The 13,282-nt window shown below is 39.5% G+C and overlaps 1 protein-coding gene and 1 long non-coding RNA gene across 2 annotated transcripts; one reads left to right on the forward strand and one right to left on the reverse strand.

Moving 5' to 3' along the window:
• Window positions 1-2,598: 2,598 nt before the first annotated feature.
• On the reverse strand, window positions 2,599-3,036 carry LOC125599893 (uncharacterized mitochondrial protein AtMg00820-like). The gene has a single exon (XM_048772925.1). It carries the CDS (start codon window positions 3,034-3,036, stop codon window positions 2,599-2,601), a length of 438 nt encoding a protein of 145 aa, XP_048628882.1.
• Window positions 3,037-7,145: 4,109 nt separating this feature from the next.
• On the forward strand, window positions 7,146-8,494 carry LOC125599897. The gene is made up of 3 exons (XR_007333539.1): window positions 7,146-7,635; window positions 7,716-7,959; window positions 8,039-8,494. It is a non-coding gene; the product is annotated as an uncharacterized LOC125599897 (long non-coding RNA).
• The last annotated feature ends 4,788 nt before the right edge of the window (window positions 8,495-13,282 follow it).

Consider the following 13,282-nt stretch of genomic DNA (forward strand, 5'->3'; position numbering starts at 1 on the left):
CAAAAACATGGATTTACAAATCTATTAATTTTCGTTTCATAAATTGGATTAGAGAAGAGGATCAGGGCAGAATTAAAAAAAGGGGGGCGTTGTAAAGAGATATTATATCTTTGGATGGTTTGGTCAAGAGCTAAGTAAAATAGGTGAGAATAGATAGGGTTGTGGTGTTTACACGGAAGGGTTTAGGGTTTAGGGTTTAGGGCAGTCATTTCATTGATAAAAAAAAATTTGTGCACGCCCAACATTTTTGTGATTTGTATAAACTCAGTGCTCACTATTGTGTTGGATTAGAAAAGCTCATAACACCAACGGTTTATCGCCTTTGCATCTGGTGGTCCTCATAGGCTCGGGTTGTAGTTCTAGAAGAGTTCCTGGAAAAGGCTCCATTGTTCTTCAGATCCCTCACACGATCGAAGGAGACAGTCTTTCATCTCGCTGCACGAAACAAAAACGTAGATGGCTTCATTTTCATGGCAGAGAGGCTGGGGCATTAACAGCCCAAAAACTTCTGCAGCAAGTAGATGTTAATGGCATACTGTCTTACATATCGCTGCCTCCATGTCTTGTGGTGCTCCGGTGAGTAGTTTTCAATGTCGTTGTCAGCTTTATAAACCCAAATTGTTTTTAGTTTTAAAATTAAAATCTAACGCGACTCAAATGAAATAGATCAATTGTCTAAATATGATTCTTTATATAAAATTTATAAAATATATTTCAAATTTCATATATGAACTTATACTTTTCACATAAACATTGTAAAGTAATAAATCAATTAAATAGACATCAAATTTAAATTACATAAATTCATAACTACTGTTAATATTTATATATCTTACTTTTTTTTAGCAACATTTATCAATACTATTAAAACACAAGGGTTTTTTTTAAGTACCCTTCTGTTTCAACAATACTTACAAGATTTTGCCAATGGAATATTTTTAATCTATGTTTTTAATTATTGTATATATTTCACAGAAATACTTTTAATCCAACAAATTATTTACCAAATCTTTATCCAAGTTTTTGAGATTGCAACGGCTCTTAGGGCTTCATGCTAATGCTATAAATTCAAGGTTCGTATTTTGGAGAAAGATGCAATGGATATTGTTCTCTTTTAGATCGATCAGAGGAAATAACATCCAGAATAAAAAATGGCTGTTTTTAACAGAAGGGAAGGATACAAGTAAAAGACTCCTTTGAATAGAGATAAAGCTCTCTTTGTGGAATTGCGAGATCTAAGAAAGAGGATGAAAGCGATCAATGAAATTGTATGTATTTCCTTGATCCAACATAAACACGATACAATCAATATATACACAAGGTTGTTCTACGGTTCCACTATACAAGGGATATGGTCAAGTAACGAGATCCTAGAATATAGGAACATATTTTGAGCATATTCTTTCACCCTCCCTCAGTCTTATCGTTGGGCCTTCTAACGGAAAGACTGGTTTTGAATTCGTTGAAGAGAGACGTTGGAAGACCTTTAGTGAAGATATCCGCGAACTGAGAAGAGGATGGAACATGTAGAACTCGGACCTGACCCATTGCGACCTTCTCACGAACAAAATGTATATCTATTTCTACATGTTTTGTTCGTTGGTGCTTTACCGGTTGGTGGAGAGATAAACTGCGCTTATGTTGTCGCAATACACCAATGTGGCTGTGGAAATAGGACATTGAGTTCGAGAAGAAGGTTCCTTATCCAGCAGGTTTCAGCTACGACATTTGCAACTCCTTTGTATTCAGCTTCGGCACTAGATCGTGAAACTGTGTCTTGTCGTTTTGATGACCAAGATACTAGGTTGCTGCCCAAGAAAACGCGTAAAGTAACCGGAGGTGGAACGTCGAGTGTCGGGACACCCAGCCCAATCTGCATCTGTGTAGGCAGTGAGGGGGGTGGTTGTGCTGGATTTGTAGAGCTGTAAGCCGTCTGTAATGGTGCCTTTTAGGTAGCGTAATACCCTTTTCAAGGCATTGAGGTGAGAGGCCCGTGGGTCATGCATGAAGAGACAGAGTTGTTGCACCGCGTACTGGATGTTTTTGGACGTGTTAGAGTGAGGTATTGGAGCGCGCCGGCGAGACTCCGATAGAGTGTTGGATCATCAACTTTGTCGCCACTGTCTTGAGATAGCTTTGATTTGAGATCGACTGGAGTACTTACAGGGTTGCATTCTTGCATTGAGGCACGAATTAGAATGTCTTTTGCGTAAGCTGTCTGTGATAGGAGCATGCCATCGCCATTGTAGTCAACCTTTATGCCAAGAAAGTATTTGAGTTTCCCGTCGTCGGACATCTCAAATTCTTTCTTCAGTAAGGTTGTTATATGTTGACGCAGAGCCGGAGACGATGCCGTTAACAGTATGTCATCGACATAAAGGAGGAGATAGGCAATGTTTTTCCCTTTGCTGTAGATGAAAAGAGAATTATCGCTAGAGCTTTTTGTAAAACCCAGTTGTTCTACGTACGAAAGAGAAACGACCATTCCAGGCCCTTGGAGCCTGCTGCTTGAGACCGTAAAGGGCTTTCTCCAACTTCCATACATGATTTGGCTTCGACTTGTCGGCCATACCTGGCGGTTGATGCATATAAACGGTCTCATCTAACGTCCCATGCAAGAAGCATTTTTGACGTCAAGGTGATGGACTCCCAGTCGCGTTGCAGAGCTAGGTGGAGTACAGAACGGATGGTTACTGGCTTCACAACGGGGCTGAACGTTTCATCGTAATCCAGGCCCTGCTCTTGTGACTTGTCGTTCGCCACTAAGCGCGATTTGTGGCGTGTAACCGTTCCATCTGCACCAAGCTTATGCTTATATAACCACATGGAGCGCAGAATGTTAGCATTAGGTGGACGTGTAACTAGACTAAATGTCTTATTCTTAACCAGAGCACCGTACTCATCAGTCATTGAGGGATTCCAGTTTGGATCTTTTAAAGCTGTTAGGTGGCTTTTTGGGATAGGAGAAATGGTTGAAGTGTGGAGGTTTATGATAGTTCGCTGTTTTCGAGTTCCATCTCTGCTCCTAGTAGTCATTGGATGACGTGTAATAGGAGCTAAAATAGGTTGAACAGTCGTGTGAAGGGGTGGTGCAACAGACTGTAATGGAGGAGGAGATGGCTGAATTAGAATATTTTGAATGTTGAGGATACCTCAGACGTGTCGCCCAAGAAATCATAAGACTTTGGAAGTGAGATGGAATGAGTTTGAGCTAAAGGAAATATTGATTCATCACAGACCACATGACGAGAAATAATGATTTTTCTGGTCTGTAGGTCTAGGCATCTGTAGCCCTTTGGCTTGATGGATAGCCAAAAGAAACACGCAGGGTGTGGATCGAGGGGCTAGTTTATGGAGAAATGAATGATTCAGGTTGGGGAAGCATATAAGCAGCCAAAGGTTTTTAGGTGATGATAAGAGGGTTCTCTCTGGTAAAGGTTGTGTATGGAACACGGTTTTAATGGAAGCTGAGGGTAGTATATTGAGTAAGTGAACAGCAGTGTGTAGTGCTTCCACCCAGTAAGAAGGTGGTAGGCGAGCTTGGAAAAGAAGTGTTCGGAGAGTGTTATTTATGGTTGTATCATTCTCTCGAACGTCCGTTCTGTTGAGAAGTATGAGGACACGAGAAACGAACAACAATACCGTTTGATGAAAAGAAGTTTAGGAAGTTGGTATTGTTATACTCGCCACCATTATCGCATTGAAACGATTGGATAGAGGATTTGAACTGCGTTTTCAAAAGCACAGAAGTCAGTGAACTTTGAAAAAACTTCAGATTTCTTTCTTAGGGGATAAACCCATATAAAATGAGAGAAATGATCGAGAAAGAGGACATAATATCGAATGCCACTGTTACTTGTGATTGGCGAAGTCCAAATGTCGGAATGCACCAGCTCAAAAGAGCAGAGACAATTTTATTTGAATCAAAGAAAGGTTGTTTTAAGTGTTTACCCAATTGACATGCTTCACATACAAGTGGAAGTTGTCCTTTATTACAAGAGATGGAATTAGAAGAAATTAAAGAACGCAATGAGCATTGTTGACATGGCCAAGGCGTTTATGCCAGAGAGAAGGAGCAGCAGCAAGGTAAGCGTGAGGAGTGTTCGGCAGTTTATTGAGTTGTTGCGGAACAGAGTAAAGATCCCCTGAACTGTCACTGCAGAGCAGTATCCGCTTGGTGCTGAGATCCTTTACAGAAAAACCAAACGGGTCAAATTCAACCGAGCACCAATTATCATTAGTAAACCGACGAACAGAGATAAGATTCTTGATGATATTAGGAGCAACAAGAACATTTTTCAATGAAAGAGGACGAGAATATGAAGCTAAAGAAGTTGAGCCGGATGAAGTAATGGGAATTTGAGAACCGTTTCCGACTTTGACTGACATTCTGGTGCTATTTTTAAGAACAGAATTTAGTGTACCTGAAGACGATGCTAAGTGAGCTGTAGCACCAGAGTCCATATACCAGTCTGCAGCGCCTGGATCAGCAATAGTCAAGGTGTTGAAAGCTTGAGCAAAATCGGTTGTTGGTTGGTATTGTGGGTCAGCAACTAGAGCTTGTTGTTGCTGTTGTTGACGTTGAGGAGCAGGGCCGAGAATGCCTCTGTTTGCTTGCTGAATCCATGGAGTAGGGAATCCAGGCCACTGCATCATTGGCGGTTGATAGAACGGTACCGAGTAATGCGGATTCCAATTGCTGTTTTGCCAGTTGTTGTTCCAAGAGCGTTGCTGGTTGTTGCGTCCACGACCACGGCTTCGATTGTTTTGCTTCCTGTTCCCATTGTTGAAGCGTTGAGGTTGTTTTTCTGTTGAGACCGTGAGAACTGTCGATGAGGAAGCGCTGTCTGCAGTCGCTGGGGCCTTAGTAGCTTTCTTGAGTCGTGTTTCCTCGTTGAGAAGCATCTGTTTCGCTGAGTCAAACGTAGGAAAGGGCTCCTTGTGTTTGATGACATTGAGGATGTTATCAAATTTCTCGTTCAAGCCATTCAGAAGATACATCACGAGTGTTCTGTCAGGTACTGGGGCGTCGAGATTGGCCAAGAGATCTGATATGGATTTCAGGGTTTGACAATACTCTTGCACCGTACGGTCTCCAATTTCCGTGGTGCGCAAGTCATGGTCGAGTTGGATTGCTCGAGCTTCCTTATTGTTCCTGAATTGGTTCTCAACTCGGAGCCAGATGTCGCGAGCGGAGCCACCAGTTTGAAACGTGCTGCGGAACAATGGTTGAGTCAAGGTTCCGTATAACCATAGCTTGACCAAGCCATCCTTCTTCTTCCACGGCATGTCATCATCGTTTGCAGGGAGAGAGGTACCTTCGATGTGACCGATCACGTCAAATGCGAGACAGTGAGTGAGAAACAACTCACGCCAGGCGTCATAGTTGTGATCTTCAAAGACGAGGGTGATAGGGATATGGGTTTTAATGTTCGTTACGCCAAAGGCACGGTCGAAATCAACGGGATTTGGTGCGGCCATTGACAGAGAACTTTAGAAGAGAGGGATGGTAGAAAGAAATTTAGAAAGAAAGGGAAGACGAAGAAGATTAGGGTCTCAAGAGCTTTAGCTCTGATACCATGAAATTGTATGTATTTCCTTGATCCAACATAAACACGATACAATCAATATATACACAAGGTTGTTCTACGGTTCCACTATACAAGGGATATGGTCAAGTAACGAGATCCTAGAATATAGGAACATATCGTTGAGCATATTCTTTCAATCAAGAGGTTAATTGATTACGGTTTCAGGGTATCTTATTATGGATTCAGGTATTATGAAAGTTCTGCCATTGAATCATCAAGGAAGTTTTGATTGTTTCATGTTATGGATCCAGAAAGATTTTATTGGATTTTCAAATTTTATTTTACTATTTTTTGACTGGTTTTTTATTGTCTCATTATGCAGAGAGGGGCTTTGATCTTCACATGATTTGTTTTTTTTCATGAATGCTCTGGAAACAGTTTCGAAATCTCTTCTCCACCACCGCCACTACATCCATAGCTTCCGCATTTTCCAAACAGAGGTCTTCACACTATGGTGTTGTCCGTTTGCTCATCCAGGTGATCCATCTGGGTGAAGATGCAAATTGATGTTCGTTTTGTACATTATAATGCTACATCCAGATGGATCACCCAGCTGATTTTTTAAAAACTCATCTCAAATTCTCATCCAAGTGAAGGTGAGTCTTGATGGTGCATCTGGATTTAGATGCATCTAGTTCAGTCCAAAATGATATATGACAAATAATTTTTAAAAATCAAAATATTATTTTCAAACCAAAATTCTATTTTTTGCATATATATTTTTCCGCCATAACCGAAAAATGCATTTTCTCGTCAAAACTGAAAACCAAAATTTTCCAACAAAACCGCAAAAATTCATTTTCCGCAAAAAACGTAAAAACGATCATTTCCATAAAAAAACATTTTTCGATCAAACCAGTAAAACCACATTTTTCGGCCAAAAACGTAAAACCGCACTTTTCCGCCAAAATCATAAAAACACATTTTCCGCCAAAACCGTAAAAACGCACTTTTCCACCAAAATCGTAAAAACGCACTTTTCCGCCAAAAACGCAAAAACACATTTTCCCGTCAAAACCGAAAAAATGTATTTTTCCGCCAAAACCGGAAAAATGCATTTTCCCGCCAAAACCGCAAAAAATGCATTTTTCCGCCAAAACCGCAAAAAATGCATTTTCCACCAAAACCGGAAAAACGCATTTCCCGCCAAAACCGCAAAACCAGAAAAATGCATTTTTTCCGCCAAAACCGGAAAAACGCATTTTCCCACCAAAACCGGAAAACGCATTTTCCCGCCAAAACCGCAAAAACGCATTTTCCCGCCAAAACCGGAAAAAAACTGTTTCCCACCAAAACCGGAAAATGCATTTTCCGTCAAAACCGCAAAAATGCATTTTTCTTCAAAACACACATTTTCCGCCAAAACCGCAAAAAACAAACTTTTCCTGCCAAAACTACAAAAAGTATTTTCCGCCAAACACGCAAAAACGTATTTTTTTGACAAAACCACAAAAGTGCACTTTTTCGTCAAAAACACATTTTTCCGCAAAACCCGAAAAAATATTTTCGCCAAATCCGTAAAAAATGATATTTTTCCGCCGAAACGTAAAAAAAAATATTTTAGTCATTTTATTAACAAGTCCACCTGGATGCAGATGAAGTTAAAAATGAAAAGCAAACGAACATAGTTGCATTCAGATGATTCATCTGGATGCATAGACGAAATGAAAAAACGAACAACATCCAGATGGATCATCTAGATAAGACACTCAGATGGACCATCTGGATGCATCTTTGAGATGTACTAACGAACATGACCTATGTCTTTGCCAGAAAACGGCCAAGCCTCAAAAGCTTTCATCGCAACTATCTGCAAAAGTCTGCGCTTCTTCCTCTAAACCTCTGCTGCCTCCATGCCACTTCCGCCTGTACGGCCACCATCGACATCACAACAACCTCAAGTAATGAACAAAACGCCGCCTCCTCCTCTGTTTCATGATTTTCTCCGCGTAGACCGTTAGGTAAAGATAAGTTCCTTTGAGTAATTTTACAAAACGCCCGACCGGACTATGGCCTGTGATAAGCTCAGAACAAGCTTCTTTGAGTAAGTTTACAACTTGCTTTGGCCTTTAGCCACAATTAACAAAAGCGTTCAAGAATGTATGATTTTGAATTGTTCTTTAGTTTCAGTGGAAGGGTTGTGTTTACAGCACTTGAAGCATTTGTGAAGAAGATGCCGACTAAGTAAAGAAGAAGAGTTGAAGTTGTATAGCTACAAAGTTGTAGTAGATGAGCTTGACTCTGCTGAGAAATTTCTCAGGGCCCTTGTGGAGTACCATTTGCATTTCAAGAGGCTGAAGCAATGCTTTATAGAGAGACGGTTGAAGATGAAGTGGTTCATCTTAGAAACTCCTTCTCAATGCTTGAGGTATTACAGAGTGACTTATTGTCATTTTCAATTTCTTGTGTTACAAGGTAAGGTGATTAATACAGTAGTACATAATTAGGAAGCTTGCACGGAGCTTAAGTCAAGCAGGTTATTCCTGAAGCTTTTAAAAGTCGTCCTTAGGACTGGGAACAAGATGAATGTAGGAACCATACTTGGTGGCGCAAAAGCCTTCAAGCTCTCCAATGTTAAGTGCACATATGAAAAAACAACTCTATTCCACTTTGTCGTGAAAGAGATATCTAGGTCAAAGGGAATCAGGGTTTAAGACAGCATCATGGCATGCACCAGAGATTAAAAAAAAAAACAGAACAGGGAGAAAGGGGAGGAATACAAAAAATATTATAACTTACTTCCCTTCGGAAAATCAATACTTGATCGTTTATGGCGGTTTGTAAAACAAGAAGATATATAAATTCGTTGGTGAGTATACGAGTTCAATGGAATGGGGGAAAGTTATTATGACAATATGACATGTGGTATCAACATTTATTGTTGGGCAAAATATCATTTTAAAAATTATATATATATATATATATATATATATATATATATATATATATATATATATATAATCTATTAGATTGTACTAAAAGAACAAATCATACACTTCTAACTCAAATGATGTATTTTATGGTACTACTAAGGGTATTCCGGTCGGACGTTGATTTATCTTATGTATTTCATTTGTTTCATTCTCTTCTGTTAGTTAGTAGTCCATTTGAGTCTGAATTATTAGTTGTTGTCAATTAAGATTTGGGGGTGTCCATGATGTCATGTCAATGAGTTTCTTACTCTTGGTGAATGAATTTGAGAATTTTTTGACTTATGGGTTAGATGCAGTTTTTTGGTTTACGTATGTATTACCGTTTTTTTATTTGTTTAATTTAAGAGTCAGTAGAGTAGTAATATATTTTTTTAACTTTAGGAAAAAAATAAAGTAATAATATTTTTTATTCATGATAGAAAAAATGTAAAATCCAGTTTGTCTTTACAAAGCAAAGGAAACAATGACATATTTTATTTTGATGAACCAACAAATTACTTTCCAAAACACGAAGGAAAAAACAATCGCAGCATATGAACCATAGCTTACACTTTTCGCTGGTACTGAAGGTCAAGTTTACGCTCCACTTCTTTTCTAGTTTCTTTATACTTTTCAACCCGGAATATTGCAGAGCGAAAGGTTTCAATCTATTGCAACATTTCCGTTTCAGCAACTAATACTTACTCTTAATATCTTCCTGTTACCAGTCGATCCAAATTATCATTCAGTTATTATATACCAATCGAAATACAAACATTCAATAAGTATCTATTTGCCTCACCTTAACTTCGGTTTGGTGGTCGTTGATCACCTCATATAGTGCACTCTCAGCCAAGCCCTGTTAGGATTCAGAGGCTTAAAGACATCACTTTGTCTCAGCATAAACCCACAACAAACCAAGATAGAAGTTGCTTGAAGTCCAAAAATAGAATGCTGTAAAAAACATTGTTGTAGAGAGTATGAAGAAGAGAATAGAGAGAAGGATAAGATGGGAGCACACACACAATTTAAGGAGTTCGCGCCCGTTAACGAGGGTCACTACATCTCCCCGAGACTACAGATCGGAATCCACTAGAAGGTATAACATAGTTACAAAGATACAAGTGATTCACTCATCATATCACTCATGAACTCATCTAATGTATCTTACTTTGTTCTAATAAGAAAACCCAAAGCTAAGCTTAAGCTCACATGTTTCTCTCACCCTTCTAAGCTCTTTGTGTGGCTCAATCTCTCTCTCACGTTCTCAGCCTCCCTTTATAGTAGAGACATCTTTAAACCTAATGCACAAGAGGACAAAATGGAGAGGCTCCTCCTTGTGGTCCCAAAAGTAACTTAACCCATCTTCAACTCACCATACTAACTTGAGTTAAGCCTTGGATTACTTTTGATCTTCATTTGCTTGATAAACAAGTGTTCTCATCTTCACAAATCTCCACCTGAGAACATGTTGATCATCCCAAACAACTTGCACATACTTGAGAGAGAGAGAGTTTCTTCTTCTAGCTTCTTGGATTCCTGTCTCGGCTTCTGAGTATCACTACTCATCCTTGATCCTTAGCAGCTTCAAACACCATGAACCTGCTTGATCCATGCAGCATTCAACATCTTGTTCAATGCACATCAGCTGTGAAAATTCACCTTGCCGAACCTGAGCCATCAGAACATCTACATGTCACTTGAGTTGTGAAAACCAGCTCTAACACAAATCTGTATTAAGCTCAACTCATCAGTGACTTCTTCTGGCACCTGCAACACCTGAATATCTGATATAAAGCTCAATAAAATCCAGTACCAAGCTTAGGAAATGTCCAGCTTGTTGCTCCAACAGAAAACTCCATAAGCTTTATGACTTATGACTTCTCCAATCACACAATTCCTCCATGGCTTCTGTCATAACCATAAGTATGTTTCAGTGACTGAGAAAATACCAATACCACCTCTGCAAATCTTGATTCACTTGCTAGCTTCTAGGATTTCCTCATGCGCATTGAGATCAAAACCCTTTGAATTCACTTGAATCAAATGCAGAAATAACAGAATCATCTTAGCTTCTAGCTTGAAGCTTCTTGATTCAACTTGCAGTCAATCTCACCAATAGCTTACACTATCTGAGATTCACATCTTCAACCTGTTTAACCAAGCAATCCCAGAACAGAACCCTGCTCCACCATCTTGTTAAAACAGAACACACTAACAGCTTGAAAAAACCCACTACTAGCAACCTTGCATATGTCTCTTATCAACAACTTCTTGTGACATCCCTGAGACGCGTCCATACAACAGCTTACACATCAATTCTAGAACCCTTGATGTATTTCAAGCTGTAAAGAACAACCTGCAATACTTCTTCTTGTATGCAGCCTCCACCAAAACAAATCCGGTTCTTGCATTATTCAGTTTGCAGTCATTAACCGACATTCTTCTTCCTGAATATCATTAACTTTACTGGCCTGCAACTGACTTCCCATGAGTAGACACTTATGTAGACTCCTCATGATGCAACTAAGACAACTTCAAGCTCCTGAGTTGTTGTCTTTCTAATGCAGCTTGATCTCTGCATTCTTCATCCTTTTAGGACTTCTTTTTCAGGTTCTGACACTTCACTTGAGATGAGTTATCCATCAGACTTGATACACAACACTTTCACATTCTTGAAGTGAGCATCCTTGACACATAACCATGTATCATCTGCACTTGTCTACTTCAGTTTCTGCTTTATAGAACTCACTGAAAAAAACACTTCAGTTGCTTCATCTCAAAACACAGCATTGTGTCTTCTCACTGAAAAACTTTCAGAAACCTGCAATCCACTTGTAGTAACCTGCAACTCTGTTTCTCAGAGTCTGCAATTCGTTTCTGATTATCCTCATCAACACCCAGCTTCAAATCAAATCTGAAAACAATCTTTTACCATCAGATTATAACCTTTCTTGAGCTGAATACCCGTTGACACACCATCAGTTCTGCACTTGCTTTCTTCTTTGCACAGAGAACTTCAATAAATCTGATACAACAGCAAGATCCTTAGCCCTCTAACTCTTTTATCTTCAGCTAAACACTTGAGACAACCTCCGAATATAACTCCACCAGGAAAACAAAAAATCATTTAAGATATGCATTGCTCTTCTTGTAGCAATAATACTCCACCTGAAACTATAACCACTTGGACATACTCCGTCTCTATAATCTCAGCTTCGCAATCAGAGTTAAAACCACTCTTCCATGTATCTTTGATCCACAAACACGTTCTTATGTATCAGATTGAGTCACCATGACTTCTTGCTTGAGAAAGTGTGCCAAAACCTGTGACACATCTTCTTTCTTCTTGCAGCCATCCCATCTGATCCATTTGCAACCAGAAAACCCTCAAGAACTTTCTTTCTCCCGGCAGCACTGTCTCTTAAAGCATTCTTCATGTTGTGATGATGTTACAACTTAGGCTGATACATCAACAAACCATCCTTCTATCCCACAAATCTGAAATCTTATACTCTCTTGTCGCCAAAAAATACAACCATACTTGTCTTGTACCGCTGTTGATAAACAGGACACGCCGCCTAACTCCTCTAGCTAGGAAGACTTTCGATACCAGATTGTATCATGTTGCATAATACATTCAAAGACACTCCTCATGAAACATGATGTCTCAAATGCCTTCAGCTTCTAGACCACCGAAATCTTCTTCAATCTCTGAAGAACTGATTCAAGTACAAGATAATCTTCTGAGAAAAAACAATGCTCCACCTGAGATAAGTACTACTTATTCACTAAGATTCAATCCAGCAGAAAACTCCATGTGTTACACCAAACACAAATCTTCTTAAGAAACATGAATCTTCGCTACTTCCATCTTGTCAAGAGCTTACACTACTTGAAACAAGAACTCGAACAATCCTCTGTATACACTCAAGCTCACAAGAGCTCAACCTTCATTGCATCCCTCTGAAAATAGCAATGAAACTGAGTGTTACACCTTATGTTCACCATAACATTTTCAGACCGCAACAAGAGCTTAATCATCATTGCATTCCCTCTGAAAATAGCAATCATGTATCTTTATGTTCTCTGATGACACACCAACTTTAGACTGTCATACTACCAAGAACTGATAGCTAGCACCCTGAGATAAAACTTGCAGCAAGAAACCCCATCCAAAACTCAAAAGCCACTGAAATTGCCGTAATTGTTTCTGCCTTTGACAAACAGAAAACATGCCCTGCTCCATAACCATTCTGCATCCTCCTTTAAACTGGCCCAAGAATATCCTTACAGATACTCACACAGCCATAAAACACTCATCAAATCCAAGGTATTAGACGTCCCTGAATTTTCAGAGTTTCCGGGCTGGAAACAGATAGCTAAAACACCACTTGCAGCTGACTTCTACAAACTGATTCAACCAAAGAATACCCTGAAAACCATCACTGAATCTTGGCCAATCCCATGCAAAACCAGTACAAAATCACTGTGTTCAAACAAGCTTCCAATCCCAACAGATAAGCAGAACTTGAGCAACTTGAAACTTCAATACAAAAGCATCACAAATGCTTTGTGACTGCAGCAGCGGAATCAGACATTGAGTCTCCCAAAACTTGAGTCTTGAAATTGATGTTCGGTTTTGATATAAGCCATTGAGTCACAGAACGTGTACTCATCTTTTTATAACCCCAAAACCAGCTGATATCTCTGAAATACCTTCAGCTTACTCCAATCTTCAATCGGTTTCTTCAGCATTGACCAAGAACTCTCTTCTTG

Source organism: Brassica napus, unplaced genomic scaffold, assembly GCF_020379485.1.
Source record: "Brassica napus cultivar Da-Ae unplaced genomic scaffold, Da-Ae ScsIHWf_2053;HRSCAF=2704, whole genome shotgun sequence".
NCBI classification, from domain to species: Eukaryota; Viridiplantae; Streptophyta; class Magnoliopsida; order Brassicales; family Brassicaceae; genus Brassica; species Brassica napus.